The 19,361-nt window shown below is 31.5% G+C and overlaps 1 protein-coding gene across 1 annotated transcript in view; it reads right to left on the bottom strand.

Moving 5' to 3' along the window:
- LOC111698406 (uncharacterized) overlaps window positions 1-19,361 on the bottom strand; it is a 54,911-nt gene that overhangs the window by 5,918 nt on the left and 29,632 nt on the right. Inside the window, exons 11-25 of the mRNA XM_023468740.1 lie at window positions 18,837-18,853; window positions 13,169-13,281; window positions 12,780-12,787; window positions 12,403-12,460; window positions 11,972-12,038; window positions 10,408-10,530; window positions 9,769-9,870; window positions 8,769-8,871; window positions 7,881-7,977; window positions 6,731-6,842; window positions 3,971-4,020; window positions 3,683-3,745; window positions 2,620-2,737; window positions 1,327-1,414; window positions 45-188 (exon numbers count right to left, since the gene is read on the bottom strand). Coding sequence (XP_023324508.1) covers window positions 45-188; window positions 1,327-1,414; window positions 2,620-2,737; window positions 3,683-3,745; window positions 3,971-4,020; window positions 6,731-6,842; window positions 7,881-7,977; window positions 8,769-8,871; window positions 9,769-9,870; window positions 10,408-10,530; window positions 11,972-12,038; window positions 12,403-12,460; window positions 12,780-12,787; window positions 13,169-13,281; window positions 18,837-18,853 — 1,263 coding nt within the window. The remainder of the gene's footprint in view (window positions 1-44; window positions 189-1,326; window positions 1,415-2,619; window positions 2,738-3,682; window positions 3,746-3,970; window positions 4,021-6,730; window positions 6,843-7,880; window positions 7,978-8,768; window positions 8,872-9,768; window positions 9,871-10,407; window positions 10,531-11,971; window positions 12,039-12,402; window positions 12,461-12,779; window positions 12,788-13,168; window positions 13,282-18,836; window positions 18,854-19,361) is intronic.

Here is a 19,361-nt window from a genome sequence, read left to right as displayed (position 1 = left end):
CCCCCCCCCCTCCCCCCTTCTTTCACATAGATTTCAGAAACCACCTCGCTTTGCGTCCTCCCAGGAAGCTTTCTTCTTCTTCGAGAGTATCTCCTCCTCGATTTTGGCCTTCTCGTAGAACTTGTTGAAGTTGTTCACGATGATAGGGATGGGTAGGGAGATACACAGCACACCACAGATGGCACATGCTAAAAAAATAATAAAAATAAAAAGATTTATTTTATTTCTTACTTTCTTCTTTTTTTCTTTTCTTTCTTCTTTTATTCTTTTATTCTTTTCTTTCTTTCTTTTTTCTTTTCTATCTTTATTTTTTCTTTTCTTTCATTCTTTCTTTCTTTCTTTCTTTGTGTACTATTAGTAACCTTTTAGAATAATTTAGAGCACTCTTTAAACCTAGGGCCAATTAAGCTGTATATTCCTTTCCTTAAACTTTTCAATTAACTGATTATGAAAAGTGATGATCACTTTCTTAAAGAAAAATGAAACGGTTGAAAGGCAAAAATCTTAAAATGTATGAAAATATTTTTGCTTCCGGATTTGAGCTAGCTGTATATTTTCACTTTAAAATGATTAAATCTAAGCAAAAACCTCACAGTGCGGAAACCTGACAAATATCAAGGATCAATGTTAAAGTAAAATGCGAAGTTTTATATTAATATCTCGGTCTTTATTCTTTATCCTGAACACTGAACTAGACAGAATAAGCACGACTTTGAGACCTTGTAGCTCCACTAGTTTAAATTTTAAGGACTAGTATACAAAAATCAAATTTACCCGGTTACATAGTAGAAAAAAAATATTTTTGTTCATCTCAATAACTCTTAAATTAGAGAAGTTATAATTGAAAACAGAGATGCTAAAGAATAAGTTCAACTAATTTGAATTTGTCGAAATTGGTTTCTTTTAAAGAGCTTGAAACTTTTGAATAGACAGGTTTCTCTTATACAGTAGGTTTAACACCTCGTAGAAAGTGCTTAGAAATCATTCTGTTTTAACACGGAGATGCGTATAAAAATATATCAAAATGGACCTAAGGAACTGTATTATTGCCACAAACCCATGTTTAAACCTTTATATTTTATACACAACAATGTCATAAGCCTTACATATTTCAAACTATGAATTCTGTCAGATTAAATTATTCAAGTTTGAAATATCAAAGTTCTCTACCATCACGTTGGAAAGATGTTGGGATTAGAACATTTGAGTTTGTGACAAAACTAAATCCCCTTCCATGGATCCGAATATTTTTCGGATTTCGACCTGTGGAGCTAAAACATTGCGGATCCTAAGCACTAATAGGAAATATATAAAGATAATGCTGACCTGATCCAACTAGTTTTCCAAACCAGGTTTTAGGAGTTATATCTCCATACCCTACACTTGTCATAGTTATAATAGCCCAGTATAGAGCCTAGAACAAATATAAGTATTTAAAAAAAACTACAGTCATCGTCGCATATATCTATACAATGAAGACGACTTTCGATTTAAATTTGATTTATATTAAACTTTTGAACAGCATGGATACACATAGACATACACATGGAAACAAAGCGAAGCTGCCAATTAAAAAAGCTTCTTTTTAACTACTTGTAAACTTAAAATAAAAAAAGCCTATTAACAATCAAAACTTAAAGGGAAAAGTCGACTTCATTGTATTGATATAATCGCTGACCACTGTAGGTTTTCTTTAAGAAAGGATTTCAGTCTTATATCCTTATATTCTTGCAACCCAATGAATTCTGTTAGATCAAAAATCTAATATATAAGTTTTACACGATCAGGTTGCAAAGATAAAAAATTAGAAAATTTGTGGCAACGAATCAATTCCTTTGGTAAATAATTACAGTGTTTCAACCAGTTAAAGAGTTAAACTTTAAAAAACTTCTCGCTTAATATGTAAGAAGGGACTTTTTATCTCTAAATTTAAATTCTTATTGATATCAATTCTGAAAAAATTATATTTTCTTTTTAACATGTACCTAGTTTGATAATTTAACAAACAAACATGACAGTTGGTAAATAATTTGAACTGTCTTCTTCCATATACTGTTATAAATATTAAAGACTTTTTGCATTTATTTTCGTTCAATATAATATTTTACTAAAATATATTTTACTTTGAAATCAATTTTAGTATAATATGTCTACTATTAAATATTCTTATAATTCTCTTTGGTATTAAACAACTTAACAAATTATGGAAGAAGACATTTTAAATTATTCACCAACTGTCATGTGTCGTGGGCCACCTTGCATATAAGACCCATGCAAACCTGGAACAGAAAGAGGACATTTAAGCAATCTTGTGTGTATTTAATCTTGTCATAATACATAGAGTTTTTCCAGTTTGTTGAAATTATGTGGGTCAGGGTATACTGCACAGTGCACAATTTCTGTGTTTCATTTCTATTGGACAATTTAAAACCAACATTTTTGTCTAACAGTCGTATTTCTATTCTAAAGGTTTATAGGTTTCTCTGTAGGACAACGACAAGCTACTTAAGATAGTATTAGTCAAGGTTGTCTCGATGCGCTCAATACATTGGAGCGCATTAAGAGTAACCAACCTTATTATACAACCTTGCTATTAGTACTCCTAAATAAGAAGGATACCTGAGGCATGGATATAAACTCTGTATCCTGTTCATCTTTCTCTGATACATAAGCCAAACCACTGAATATCAGCATACCCATTATCACAACCAGCATCAGTAAACCCAACTCTTTGTAACTAAAAAAATAGAATCAAGAATATAATGTTTAATTCTAGACTTGTTCAGCGCCTCAATTTTTTTAAAATTTTCAAATCACAGACTTATTAATATACACAGATCTTGTACAGTTTACCGGTGTAGGCTAAGCTGGCCTATAGTTGTCCCGGCACGCCATGCTACTCGTAAGTTTTTTGACTGCCATCTATCGGCCACTTGTTGCATAAAATACCCATCCTGAATTTTTAACGAAATATTTTAACATAAAACATCAAATTTATGAATTTGGGCTTTTCTTGAAGATTTTGTATTTCGTGTCCAAAGGAACCTTAAACATTCCTGAATTCAGACGTCTGTTTATTGATCGTGAACTCCAGTTGTATACACAATGAAACCTGATGTGAAAAATATCTCATTTTTTACAAAATTGTCAGGTTACCAAAATGTTAGTTACCAAACATATGCCGATCAAAATTTGACATTTTTTATTGAGCTAAAAACTTTGCATAAAGCTTAATTTTTGGAGGCAAATTCTTTCTAATGATATTCTTCTCAAATATTTGATTATTCTGACCTATTCTTCAAGTTTTCTTGATACTAACCTATTCTTCAGGTTAATTTGTCAATACTAACCTATTTTTCAGGTAATTTGTTTATACTAACCTATTCTTCAAGTATTTGTTGTAGACACTAACCTATTCTTCAAGTATTTGTTGACACTAACATATTCTTCAGGTATTTGTTGATACTAACCTATTCTTCAGGTATTTGTTGATACTAACCTATTCTTCAGGTATTTGTTGATACTAACCTATTCTTCAAGTATTTGTTGTTTATACTAACCTATTCTTCAGGTATTTGTCAATACTAACCTATTCTTCAAGTTTTGTTGATACTAACTTAATCTTCAATTTTTGTTGATACTAAACTAGCCTATTCTTCAAGCATTTTTTGTTGGTACTAACCTATTTTTTAAAGTCATCCCAAGTGTTTGAAGTCCTGTTATATGGCGAGCCAGTTTGAATATTCTAAAGTATTCAATTTTATAACTTTATATAGGTTTGATATTTTGCATAAAGGTTCACATTATTCAAAGAGAGATATATTAAGGAGTGAAAAAAAATCTGACGCCTTAACAGTTAATTAAGGAGATAAAGGGATTTTTTTTTAGTAAAGTAAGTTTAGACTTTATTCTTTGCGTTTTTTTTCTTCCTTAGAATACACAGCATTACGATAGCCCTAAGTAATTGTACCTTAATATTCTCATTATCCTGAAAATCTGCGCTATTCTCCGCATTTCATCCTTAATAAAAATGGCATTTAACATAAGGAAAATGGCATTTTCCGGTTACCCCCATAACAGTTCCCCCACCCCCCCTCCCCTTAAAATCTTAAACCATAGTTGGCTTATTTAATGTTTTAATATGAGTTTTTAAACAACTTTTCTCTCCCTAAAATGTGTTAAAATTATTAATTATAGACCATCTACATATGGGGGGGGGGTTACCATCACAGGATAGGATTAGGACTTTTTCCCAAATCATAAAAAAAGCCATTTAAAGACCACACTCAAGGCAGAAGACGTCATATTTGAAGAGTTTTACGTCGTCTTTACAAACATATTCATTATGAGTAAACATGCATCTTCTCATTATATAGCCTGGCTCGTCTGTTATCTTTTCATTCAATAAAAAATCTATTGCAAAAAAATTGTACAAAGCAAGTGGACACAAAGCACCCTGTAACAAAATATAACTTTTTTTTTGGTTAACTTTATATACTCCATTTTTTCTAATTCTTAAATCAAAATCTACACAAATGTTTAGACCCCAAAGCAGAATCTTGGGAGTTTCGTTCAATAATACTCTCTTAAATTTCGGACTCTGGCAGCCTCGTACAGTTTTGAATTGTCTAAGTCTGATTGTTTAAAGTGTCTGATGTCTGGTTTAATACGGTTTCTCCTGCTGACTTAATGCTTTAACCCCCCACACAGTTCGCAATATAAACACAGTTGATACAATACAATGCTTCGCCTTCGCAAATGATATTATAAAATTTAACAAAAATCTGAAACTATAAGGACAACCAAAACCTAAAAACAAAAAATTTACATTTGATCCATGAAAACTAAAAATGGGGTTGTAAATAAAAGGCTCACTGATTTTTAACAAGGAATTCTGAATACCTTGATTTACATTATACACAAGCTGAAGTGCACGGTGTTGCCCGTGGAATAAAAAAACACTTGAAAAAAAGACTTCAAATTTTGAAGAAAAAAAAGATTTTTTAGCCTATGTTAATGTTACCCATGAGTACCCTAAAAAATGTCAGCCAATTTGGTCCAGCCATTATGGTCATCAAAAGCTAACATATATGTAATAAATATCGGGTAACATGCTATTCTGTAAACATGCAGTACGTTGTACATTATTAACTATCCAGGTTTGTAAACATCTCCGTAAAAACCATTATTCATTCGAACTGCGTTTCAAATTATTAACTTATTCATATGATATATATATAATGACCTACATCTTAATTGCGCGGATTTCAACTGTGTTGTAATACGTAACATGATATAATCATGTGATATAGATAGAGATGTATGAATTGTAATTACGTCTATCAACTTTATCTTGTGACATATAAACCTAAAATAAATCAGTTGGTATAGAGTTTCCGTATTGTTCACTGTGAAAGAGTTATCGTTCCCTGTTTTCATAAAACAGGTTGAGGATCGTCCCCATTGATTTGGCATCAACAGATTCGAGCTTCCGATTGATATTGGTAGCTAGTTGAGACATTGATTGATTAAGAGCTTGTGCCCCTGTTGACATTCATAGCTGGCCCTCGTTAAAACATATAAATTTAAGATCGCACCCAGTGGTATTGGCGTTGATAGTTCAAGGGATTGTAGCTGTGTGGATCGTGTCCTAGTTGAGACATTGATTGATTAAGAGCTTGTGTCACTGTTGATATTCATAGCTGGCCCTCGTTGAAACATACAAATTAAAGATTGCGCCCAGTGGTATTGGTGTTGATAGTTCACGGGATTGTAGCCATGTGGATCGTGTCCTAGTTGAGACATTGATCGATTAAGAGCTTGTGTCACTGTTGACATTCATAGTTGGTCCTCGATGAAACATACAATTTAAAGATCGCGCCCAGTGGTATTGGTGTTGATAGATCACAGGATTATATCCCTGTGTTGACATTGATAGTCAGGAGAATCTGAGTTATACCTGGATTAGATACGGGTTCGAGAAACTATTATAGAGAAGGGCGTTTACTACATATATACAAAATATATACAAATAGATATAAATAATCGAAGAGCTTTATTATATACATATAAAATAAATGTTAAATGACATTTTTTATACATAATATTTGGGTTAATTTATTTCCACTGAAATGAATCCGGTTCCGCTTGATGGCAGCCCAAAAGATAACAGATTTGAATTCTAATAACCACTTGATTCTTTTTATAAGAAGCAATATAGAACATATCAAAATTAAACACTTTTCGAGTCAGAAAATCGACGATATCTCCACATTTTTATCAGATTAAGGTTTCAAGGGTACCCTTGTAAATCCGACATTAGCATCTTTGCATGGAGGGTTACTTGAAATTACACTTACAGTCCCTTTAAAATATACAATGAAAATGTGAAAAATGGAGGGGAAAAATGTGCTGCGGAAACGAATAAATGGCGGCAAGATTTCTTCCTTTAATTTAAACTTTTACAAGGATTCTAGAAAAGTTTTAAATATGTCGTTAAATATAAACACAAGAGGAGAATAACTTATGCTTTGACATGAAAAAAAATAGAATTTATAAGTCAGAGAAAATAAATCTGACATTTTCGGCTGTAAAACAAAGAATAATATTGTTTTAAAGTGAAAGTGAAATTCATGAAATATAATTACAAAACAAGAATTGAATAAAAAGCGTACAGAGCTAAAATACTGGCTACTCTAGAATAAACATGAAATAAAGTTAAATAATGCACCTGGTATTTATTCTGAGTATTGCTTGTTGTCGTTACAAGGTTTAGAAACAGAGACATAAAGTAGGGTAATATACCTAGTAGGTCTACTATATTCATCCCTCCTTTAATAAACCTAAACATATTAATATATCTAGTAGGTCTACTATATTCATCCCTCCTTTAATAAACCTAAATATATAGTAGGGTAATATACCTAGTAGGTCAACTACATTCATCCATCCTTTAATAAACCTAAACATATAGCAGGGTAATATACCTAGTAGGTCTACTATATTCATCCATTCTTTAATAAACCTAAACATAAAGTAGGGTAATATATCTAGTAGGTCTACTATATTCATCAATCCTTTAATAAACCTAAACATATAGTAGGGTAATATATCTAGTAGGTCTACTATATTAATCCCTCCTTTAATAAACCTAAACATATAGCAGGGTAATATACCTAGTAGGTCTACTATATTCATCCATCCTTTGATAAACCTAAACATAAAGTAGGGTAATATACCTAGTAGGTCTACTATATTCATCCATCCTTTGATAAACCTAAACATAAAGTAGGGTAATATACCTAGTAGGTCTCTTTAATAAACCTAAACATAAAGTAGGGTAATATACCTAGTAGGTCTACTATATTCATCCCTCCTTTGATAAACCTAAATACATAGTAGGTTAATATATCTAGTAGGTCTACTATATTTATCCCTGCTTTAATAAACCTAAACATAAAGTAGGTATCTAGTAGGTCAAATGTGTTTACAGTTTAACACTATGCATAAAAATTCATCACTTTCTTATTGTTAAAATAATTTAGTCATTCTCTGTCCCGAAAAAACAAACATTTAAAGGTAGTGTTGACGTAATACAAGGACAATTTCAATTTAAAGCGTTTCACCACAATTTACCTTGATATCCTTTATTAGCCTTGTTACATCAGGCTAACAATAAGGAAGATAAAGTAGTGACAGAAATGAATAAATTCTCACAATTTCCTTCATTCTCTGCACCGTAAATGCGCAAGTCACTTAAATATAGAGAATCCACAATCATTGAACTTTGACACCGGTTTTAATGGTACCTCTGTGAACCTTTAAATTCCGTCTACAGTCCCTTTAAATGGGATAAGTTCTTGTTACATAATTTTACTTACTTGATTTTTTTCGGAGCAGCTATAAATCTGACAACATATTCAAATGTGAACCAACCGACAAAAACGGCTTCCGCTACCTCGAAAAAGTATTCTTCCTCTGAAAAATACGATATAAAAGTATCTTTCAAAACATTATACTTTCAAATTTGTAATTTTAAAGAAAGAATCCAAATTTGAAAATATATTCTTCTATATATAAATTTGGCTTGTCTATCTGTCTGTTTGTTTCCAATAAACGTCAAAACGGCTGATCCGATCGGGCCCAAATTTGTTGTGGGATCTCACGTGACCCCAGGGAAGGTTTATGAATGATCAAAATTTTAGAAATTTGTGCTTAAAAGTTTTTTTATTTTTGTAACAAATTTTAAATCTTGAAAATCCGCAAATCTTTTTTATAAAATCCGGGAAATTTTTTTCCCTTTGTTTTTCAACGTTATAATGAGAACATGTTCATAGCTGAAATGAAAAATGGGCGCGAAGCTCACTGAAAGCCTAGTATCAAAAACGTCTCTTGCAAAACAATTGACTCTTTGTCACAAGGGCTGTTTTTTTTAATCTCTATGTCTTCGGAACCCTATGTTGTAGACCTTAGACAATTCAAAATATTAATCTATTTCGATCAAATAATATCAGTTTTTAAATATCCAAGGATTTCACCATTTAGTTAGAAATTTTCGTTCTGTGGCAAAGACCCAATTCCTTCGTGTTCTTAATCTTTTGTATCTTATTGTCTAGAGCACTTTTTAGAAATAGCTCAGTTCCAAATTACAAATCCTTATCGACCTTTAATAATAAAAAGAAGAAGCGGAAAACAAAATTCAATGTTTTCTGGTTCTCTCTGTATAAAGATTATAAAAGCTTAGTCATGATGTTAAAAGAATTGCTTACGGACAACTCCTCTAGAATCTTTCTGTTGAAACTTAGGTAGAGTAGAGAATATAAGGCAGAGGGTGGATACAACAACAAATAGGCAGGATACAACAGCAACTATCTATATAATACAGAGTGGATACAACAACAAATAGACAGGATACAACAGCAAATATCTATATAATTCAAGGGGAATACAACAATAAATAGGCAGGATACAACAGCAACTATCAATATAATACAGGGGGGATAAAACAACAAAAACACAGGATAAAACAGCAACTATCTATATAGTTCAGGGTGGATACAACAACAAAAAGGCAGGATACAACAGCAACTATCTATATAATACAGGGGGGATACAACAATAGGATACAACAGCAACTATCTATATAATACAGGGGGGATACAACAACGAATAGGAAGGATACAACAGCAACTATCTATTTAATACATGGGGAATACAACAACGAATAGGAAGGATACAACAGCAACTATCTATATAATGCAGGGGGGATACAACAACAAAAAGGAAGGATACAACAGCAACTATCTAATACAGGGTGAATACAGCAACAAATAGGCAGGATACAACAGCAACTATCTATATAATACAGGGTGGATGCAACAACAAATAGGCAGGATACAACAGCAACTATCTATATAGTACAGGGGGGATACAACAACAAATAAGCAGGATACAACAGCAACTATCTATATAGTTCAGGGTGGATACAACAACAAAAAGGCAGGATACAACAGCAACTATCTATATAATACAGGGGGGATACAACAATACATAGGCAGGATACAACAGCAACTATCTATGTAATACAGGGTGAATACAGCAACAAATAGGCAGGATACAACAGCAACTATCTATATAATACAAGGTGGATGCAACAACAAAAGGCGGGATACAACAGCAACTATCTATATAATACAGGGTGGATACAACAACAAATAGGCAGGATACAACAGCAACTATCTATATAATACATAATATATAATTATTTACTTTGGCAGCTCCCGAGTGATGCGGATTCTCGAATAGATTCCAGAGTCGTCGCTGTGAAGATGAAAATAATCCGTTCCCAAACTCCTCGTCTTGGTCATCACCCTATACAGAGTGCGTACAGGAACTAGATGTTATTATTCCTAAATCTTTACAACCTAATGATGCAATCCTTAGATATTCACAACTTTGACTAGTTCATCTAAAAAATTTCATAGTTTGAAATATCTTAAAAGTTAAAGGTCTACGGCATCAGGATTGAAATATCTTAAAGGTCTACGGCATCAAGTTTGCAAAGATAAACGCATTAAAGAATTAGAGTATGTGACAAGTACTCAGTTCTTTTAATATATCAATTCAAATTGTCATTCATTTTCCACAGATACATTCATAAAAGTATGTAATCAAATTACAGAATATTTTTCTACCATTTGCTTTTTTTAATTTCCATCATCCGTAAAAAACCACAGAGAAATTGGCATTTAAAGCATATGGTCCATATCTAGAATAGTAAAGCAGATGTCGTAGCTCCTAAAATATTTGCTCGAATTATCCCTGCCTCTTCTCCTTAAAAATTAATTATTCTTTTTTCTAGAAAGGAGAAGACTCTTGAAAATATATTTCCCTGGTAAAGGAACTGACCGGCAGCCCTGTCTGTGGTAGTAACCAGCGAGCTCTGTAGTAAGTATGCTGACAGCAGGGTTCAAGATGAAGATCAGTCAACCCCCAGTATTCAAGCTCTTCACAGAAATCCTGCACGCAAACCTAAACAACAAGTTTTTCTGATTTTTAAACAGTTTTCAAAAGTTTTCAGAAAAAAGTAAGCAGTACTAAGTCTAGTATATAGTACTTGGTACTTGGTTGTCTAGTGCTCAGTAATCAGTACTTAGAACTAGTACTCAGTACTTAGAACTAGTACTTAGTACTTAGAACTTGTACTCAGTACTTAGAACTTGTAATCAGTACTTAGAACTAGTACTTAGTACTTAGAACTAGTACTCAGTACTTAGAACTAGTACTCAATACTGAGAACTAGTACTCAGTACTTAGAACTAGTACTCAGTAGCAAGTACTCAGTACTTAAAACTTGTACTCAGTAATTAAGTACTTAGAACTAGTACTCAGTACTTAGAACTAGTACTCAGTACTTAGAACTAGTACTCAGTACTTAGAACTTGTACTAAGTACTTAGAACTAGTACTCAGTACTTAGAACAAGTACTTAGTACGTAGAACTAGTACTCATTACTTAGAACTAGTACTCATTACTTAGAACAAGTACTCATTACTTAGAACTAGTACTCAGTACTTAGAACTAGTAATCAGTACTTAGAACTAGTACTTAGTACTTAGAACTTGTACTAAGTACTTAGAACTTGTACTCAGTACTTAGAACTAGTACTCAGTACTTAGAACTAGTACGCAGTACTTAGAACTAGTACGCAGTACTTAGAACTTGTACTCAGTACTTAGAAGTAGTTGTACTCAGTACTTAGAACTAGTACTCAGTACTTAGAACTAGTACGCAGTACTTAGAACTAGTACTCAGTACTTAGAACAAGTACTCAGTACTTAGAACTTATAGTACGCTGTACTTAGAACTTGTACTCAGTACTTAGAACTTGTACTCAGTACTTTGAACTAGTACTTAGTACTTAGAACTTGTACTCAGTACTTAGAACTTGTAATCAGTACTTAGAACTAGTACTTAGTACTTAGAACTAGTACTCAGTACTTAGAACTAGTACTCAGTACTTTGAACTAGTACTTAGTACTTAGAACTTGTACTCAGTACTTAGAACTTGTAATCAGTACTTAGAACTAGTACTTAGTACTTAGAACTAGTACTCAGTACTTAGAACTAGTACTCAATACTGAGAACTAGTACTCAGTACTTAGAACTAGTACTCAGTAGCAAGTACTCAGTACTTAAAACTTGTACTCAGTAATTAAGTAATTAGAACTAGTACTCAGTACTTAGAACTAGTACTCAGTACTTAGAACTAGCTCTCCGTAATTAGTACTAGTACTACATAAGTACTCAGTACTAGTACTCAGTACTTAGAAGTAGTACTCAGTACTTAGAACTAGTACTCAGTACTTAAAACTAGTACTCAGTACTTAGAACTAGTACTCAGTACTTAGAACTAGTGCTCAGTACTTAGAACTAGTACTCAGTACTTAGAACTAAAACTCAGTAGACTCACCCCTTGGGAGAGATGAAGTTTACCAGTCCTGTAGAGACCAAGGATAGCATCAAAATTACGAGGAGATCTAACCATTTTATTTATTTGTCAAGATAGAACAAGAACAAGAACAAAATCAAGAACAAATACAAGAACAAGAACAAGAAAGGTGACATAAACTAAAAAATGTGCATTTACAAAAAAGAAAGAGAGTGAACCAGGACAAAAAGATCAAAATCAAGCTGAAGAAAACCTGGATTAAATGGCAGGAAAAGAAAAACATTGTTCACTTCAAAAATACAACAAAATGAATTTTATAAATTTTCAGATGTTACAAAAGAGCAACAAGAACCATTCAGATAGAAAATCAAGAACAACGCAACCACACATTTTAAAGTAAAAAGAATATCTAAAAAAGATTTTATTTCTAAAATAACAATAAATTAGAATTCCTGTCAAAGTAATATTCTCGTTTATCTAGAGAGTAAGCATCACATAGCTCCTGCAATCCTAAAATAAAAAATAATAAAAATTCAGCTTAATAATAATAATGGATATGGTAATAATAATAACAATAATAATAAAATGATAATGTTAATTATAAACTTTTTAAACTGTGAATTAATCTTCGAATCCAACCCAGAAAAAGAAACCGACTATTTCTTATTAAACGATCTTAAAGCACTTCTTAACATGTAAATCTTTCTGACTGGAGAGTTTTATACAGGGGAGTTTTATACAGTGGAACACATTAAATTAATAAACAAATAGTTCATTGAACTATTTAAAAACTTAAAATTCTTATAACAATATTGAAGAACATTTTTGCCAACACATCTTATTTTCAATAATGTAAATATTTAAATAATAATAAAAAGTTATTAAATTCGTCAAGGAGTGTTTCATACAGTGAGGCCCATAAAATGGTTGACTAGGAAGACGACATTTACCCTTTTTAAAATGTTTTTGATTTTGTTATAAAAAAAATATTTTCATATTCATTGTGTTATTTTAAATCATGACTTTAGTTTAACAGTCGTCTTTCTTTACCACAGTTATATGGGTTCCACTCCAGTAATTGTACCAATAGGGCAACCCTCAATATTCAGTATGTACTGCAATGATTTTCTGTACACGGACCGAAGAAATAGTGGGGTTTAGTGGAGTGTTGGAATCTTGAATACATTTGACACTGCCTGACAGTAACCATGGACCTACTTTTTGCCCCCGACGTTGAGTACTACGGGTCCCTTGAGGATCTTGTTTGCGATGATAAGGAAGGGTGAGGGGGGTTGAAGACCAGGGGAAACAACTGAGTCTTCTCTACATCTCTACATAAAAAAATAACGTTTATCATTTTTATACAATTTAAGTTATTTTTTCCCACATAATTTGCTGATTATTTTTCTAAAGGAATTGAGCTTTTGCCACAAATTTTATATTTGGATGTTCCTATATCTCTGCAACGCGATGTTGTTCAGCTTTGATATTTCAAACTAATAATTTTGTCAACTCAAATATCCAAAGGTTTATAAGGATTAGAAATTTTAAGTTTTTGGCAAAAACTAAATTACTTTCTTAGCTTTTTCTTAATTTTCAACTTTTAATTCTCTATGGATGATTTTTTAAAAAAAATCATATCATTCCATTTTCAGGAATTTTAATTTTCTAAATCTTCTAAAGAGAAGATTTACACAATATTCTGGTAAATCCTCCAATAGAGAATGTGTGCAATTGCAAAGACATAACATAATTAAAGTACGGCCGATTCAGAAAGCTAAGATACTTTCTTACAGAGATTTCAACGTGGTTTCAACATTTTTTTTTTCTTCAAAAATAACGTAATATCTCTTAATGCAGTTGATCTAATTCTTGTTTTCGAAAACAGTAAATCTGAGCCTACTCTTCTCTGAATGTTAGATCAAAGAAAAACTTTAAAGTTCGTTGGATATTTCACAAAGTGAGAAATAGATTTATCAAAAGATTTCTTCTTTTACTCTCCTCGAGTATACACAATATCCTCGAGTATACACAATACACAATATTCTCGAGTATACACAATATCCTCGAGTATACACAATTTCCTTGAGTATAGACTATACACAATATTCTCGAGTATATACAATATCCTCGAGTATACACAATATTCTTGAGTATTCACTATACACAATATTCTCGAGTATACACAATATCCTCGTGTATACACAATATCCTCGAGTATACACAATATCCTCGAGTCTACACAATATTCTCGAGTATACACAATATCCTCGAGTATACACAATATTCTTGAGTATACACTATACACAATATTCTCAGCTATACACAATATCCTCGAGTATACACTATACACAATATTCTCGAGTATACACAATATCCTAGTGTATAAACAATATCCTCGAGTATACACAATATCCTCGAGTCTACACAATATCCTCGAGTCTACACAATATCCTCGAGTCTACACAATATTCTCGAGTATACACAATATCCTCGAGTAAACACAATATTCTCGAGTATACACAATATCCTCGAATGTACACAATATCCTCGAGTATACACAATATCCTCGAGTATACACAATATCCTCGAGTATACACAATATCCTCGAGTATACACAATATTCTCGAGTATACACAATATTCTTGAGTATACACAATATCCTCCAGTATACACAATATCCTCGAGTATACACAATATTCTCGAGTATACACAATATTCTCGAGTATACACAATATTCTAAAGTATATACAATAACCTTGAGTATACACAATATTCTCGAGTGTAAACAATATCCTCGAGTAATCATAATATCCTCGAGTTTACACAATATTCTTAAGTATACACAATATTCTCGAGTATACACAATATCCTCGAGTATACACAATATTCTGCACTTGAAATTACACCAACAGTTCCTTGAAATAATGCCAACAGTTCCTTTAAAGTAAGTACTGGCTGCACTTGAAATTATGCCAACAGCCCCTTTAAAGTAAGTACTGGCTGCACTTGAAATTATGCCAACAGCCCCTTTAAAGTAAGTACTGGCTGCACTTGAAATTATGCCAACAGCCCCTTTAAAGTAAGTACTGGCTGCACTTGAAATTATGCCAACAGCCGTTTTAAAGTTAAATTATATTAAAGTACTGTCTGCACTTGAAATTATGCCAACAGCCCCTTTAAAGTAAGTACTGGCTGCACTTGAAATTATGCCAACAGCCTCTTTAAAGTTAAATTATATTAAAGTATAGTCTGCACTTTGTAACACAATTAGAGGCTAGACAACTTTTTATTTGTGCTCAGCACGGAAACTGATACGCAGAATTAAAAAAATCATTCTTCTATTTTTTTATAAATTAGATAATAAAACATCAAAAGTTAAATTAATACATTAAAAAAATAGATTGGCTGTCTGCACTTTTAATTTCTATTTTTTCATTGTCAAAGACTTAACGCAGTTTTGTTAACATAGATAATAGATACTCATTAATCCTTTATTTTAGTAGGTATGAAAATCATTAGTTTCTATAGTAAATTTATAAACAATTTAAAAAGCAATTCACAGTTTTTCTTTAATACACAAGAGGAACAAAACATGGCCGACATTTTTCATTTTTCAGATTTGTTGTTAGTTTTCAGATTTTATCTTGGATTGAAATCTTACGCGTTTTAAATACAATTTTTTATTCCAAAGAGATCACATGCCAGGAAGAATAAAATTTTGTTTCCATTATGCCTTGATTTCAGGAAAATTTGTGCAAATAAAATGTTGATTTATAAAACTTTATTCCCAAGTGTATGGAAATATATCAGAAATCACAGATATCAGCGTTCTTTTCCCATTTCTGCAAATATTATTCAATTTGCAGATTTGATTTTGCGCTGCCATGAAGGGCTTGGTTTTTTACTGACACAAGTTCCCGGAGTGCATAACAAAACTTTTATTTTTATATGTTTCGGAGATCATTAGTGGTCTATATTTATGTTTCTGTATATATCCATATATATCTCAAATCTGATAGATGTTCTCTTAATCTTCTTTTATTGTTACGCATCATTCTGGATTCATTTCAACTAAAGCTATTATTCAATAGAGTACATATCTCATTGTGGTTGTAATGTAATACTAATCATTTTTATAATGATTGCTTTTTAATTATGTATTTCTACTTCACAAATGGAATTCCTGGTAAATGAATTTTAGATTAATAGATAAATACTTAAAAGTGCAGGATTAAAACAAAACTAGGTAAACCATTTTTAAAAATCTTTTTTAATTTTTAGTTTCAGTTCTAAAAGTATACCATAGAAGTCGAAAAAGCATGATGTCTATCATAAAAAAAAAATTTAGAAAATGTAATTTTAGTAGATTTGCTGGTCCGATTCTAATGTTTTAGCTTAACTATTTTTTATTTTTCATTAAAATATTAAAAATTTCAAATCTGTTTTTTTACTTTTTAACATTTGTGCATCCCCCCCCCCCCAACCGAGAACTAAAATTATTTTGTTCCCTTGTATATACTATTTTATACTCGAAATTCATGTCACATAATGTGCAGTTTAATGAATACGGGGTTTTTGTAGTGTTTACTATACTATTCATTTCAAAACAGAATGTTTCGATAAACATATTAATGTTCGAACGATGATTCGATTTGGTATTTTATCTTTTATTTACGTCTCATTTGTTTTGATTCAAGGTTACGTTTTGCTTGCAAAACTATTTTAAACTGATCAGTGTATTAATCAAATAATCATTAATCATATTTTATAAATTAAAATAAACATTTTAGAAATTCCCCCCTAAAAAAACAGATAACAACAAGATAAGTGAAAAGTTCTTTCACTCTCTCTCTCTCTAGGTAAAGAAACTCATTTGGTAATTTATCTTAGAAAATAATTCCTGGTTACGAGGATATGAAACACATCCTAATCAACCTGAGTGGCTATAGCTTCAACCCGCAAGAAAAAACATGTACATTGCCTGAACAGTGCACAGTATGTACATTGTACATAAATATGAAAATTTCATTGAGAAAGAAAATAAACCTACTTAAGCTAATTAATGTACTAAGACTATATGAGTATATTTGTATAGGATAATAGAACCGTATCTGCAATACTTTAATATACCTTCTTATTTCCTATATTACTTCCTTTTTACCAATCTTATGAGAATATAATACTTGGATTTATGGAGAGTATTTTATTAGACTAGATAAAGGTTGGCCATGAAGTTTCTATTTCTTGTAATAAGGTCTAAATTGGATTATAAAATCCTATCCTAAATGGGGCATCACTAAATATGCAAAAATACCTAACTATCAATTCCTTGGAAAAGAAAGTCAAGGAGGGGGGGTGGGGGTTAAAAAATAACCCAACTCAGTTAAAGATATTTTAATATTGGGAACGCAAAAATAAGCGCAACGGACTCAAAATTTGCATGATACATAAAAACAGCATTACGATAATGAAAATACAGTGTTACCCACAAAGGATGATACTTCAGAGACGACTGTACGGAATTAATGTCTGTTTCCTTATATTCATGATACAAGTGTAAACTTGTTTCTTTCTTTGCCAAATCAATAAATCAATCAATAAATAAGGCATTTGAAGACCATATTCAAGCCAGGAAACTTAAGTTAATCTTGAAATCGTCTTTTTTTTTAGTGTTTCAGAGCTGGGAACTTTAAAATGGTGGATATCAGGATTAATGCTTAATCCTCTCTTTTTGCTAATCTCGAGACTAACATAATCTCGAGATTATGTTAGTCTCGAGATTAATTATTTAGATTAACAAATTTGATTCTAGGAACACTTTGTCCGTTTTCTTCACGGGAAGGGCCCTCACTTAATTTCTCACACATTTATTTATTAATTAGATAAAAATAGTTTTAAAAAAATCTCAAACGTATCATAGCATATTTTTCTTCACCGAATAATTTACAAAATGGCCGACAATTATTTGTTAGAAATTGCGGAGGTCTCTCATTGGATAGAACTTATTTTCAAGGCTGCCATTGGTCAATACAATTTAAGAGCTATATTCCTTTACTCTCATTGGAGAAAACAATGTATGGATATCCAAAGAGAGAGAAAAGTAATGGATTAAGGACTAAAATTTAAAGTTTCCACGGTGGATTAAGCAGTCGGGATTAAAGGTTATCCATTCTAAAGTTCTCAGCTCTGGTCGTTTTAACAGTCTTATCCTTTGTGTGTAACCCTGATAGCATAATCTAAATTTTGTGTGGTAAGATTGTAAGCTTGGGGAACTCAAAAGTTAAGACCTTAGTTTTTAAAAATGTCTGGATTTCTCGGAAGGGGGGGGGGGTGACGGGGTCGTTACAAAAAAATCATTAATCTCTAGTTCGTCCAGGAAGGCCATACCTAGTAAGAAGTAAAATTATGCTTTGTGACAATGTTTGGCAGAATTAGAATGAATATTTGGAATCATATTAGAAAGTCGGTATAATAAAACCCTTCATCAACAAATTTGGAATCTTACGTCGCAGTGGTAGGCGATTATATCAATAAAATGAAGACAACTTTCGATTTTAAATTTTTATTTATATCAAGCTTTTATATAGCATGGATATAAACAAATGGAAAAAAAGAAAAGCTGTCAATATAAAAACTTTCTGTATATCTCCTTGCAAACTAGTTATTCGAAAAAAGCTTATTGACAATTATAAATTCGTTATTATTATATTGATATAATCGCCTACCACCGAATAAATATGATTGTTCTTTACTTTGTTTTTTGATAAAAATATTATTCAAAATAATGATTTTCCAACAAACTATATTGATACAAAAAACCCGAATAATATGTTTTGAAATTATTGAAGAAAAAATAAAAATAAAATAGTAATGCAATTTTTACCTTAGAAAGTAGAGCAGCTGTAAAAAATTAAATTTGATTATTCTTTTTGTTAATATGATCATGTTTAGTTAAATCATGTCACTATGTTTAATAGAATGTATCCATATTATATAAAATCCATGAAAGAATATATCCATCAAATGTATGAAATCAATGAAATAATAAATCCATGATGAAGCAAGATAAAATGATACCATTATATTGTAGGACTGAAGAATTCCCTTATATTGTAGGATTAAAGAATTCCATTATAATGTAGGACTGAAAAATTCCATTATATTGTAGGATTAAAGAATTCCATTATATTGTAGGATTAAAGGATTCCCTTATATTGTAGGATTAAAGAATTCCATTATATTGTGGGATTAAAGGATTCCCTTATATTGTAGGATTACAGAATTCCATTATATTGTAGGATTAAAGGATACCTTTATATTGTAGGATTAAAGGATTCCCTTATATTGTAGGATGAAAGGATTCCATTATATTGTATGATTGAAGGATATCATTAAATTGTAGGGCTTA

This window comes from Eurytemora carolleeae, unplaced genomic scaffold (genome assembly GCF_000591075.1).
Source record: "Eurytemora carolleeae unplaced genomic scaffold, Eaff_2.0 scaffold50, whole genome shotgun sequence".
NCBI lineage: Eukaryota > Metazoa > Arthropoda > Copepoda > Calanoida > Temoridae > Eurytemora > Eurytemora carolleeae.
This window is presented reverse-complemented; position numbering and strand designations above follow the sequence as displayed.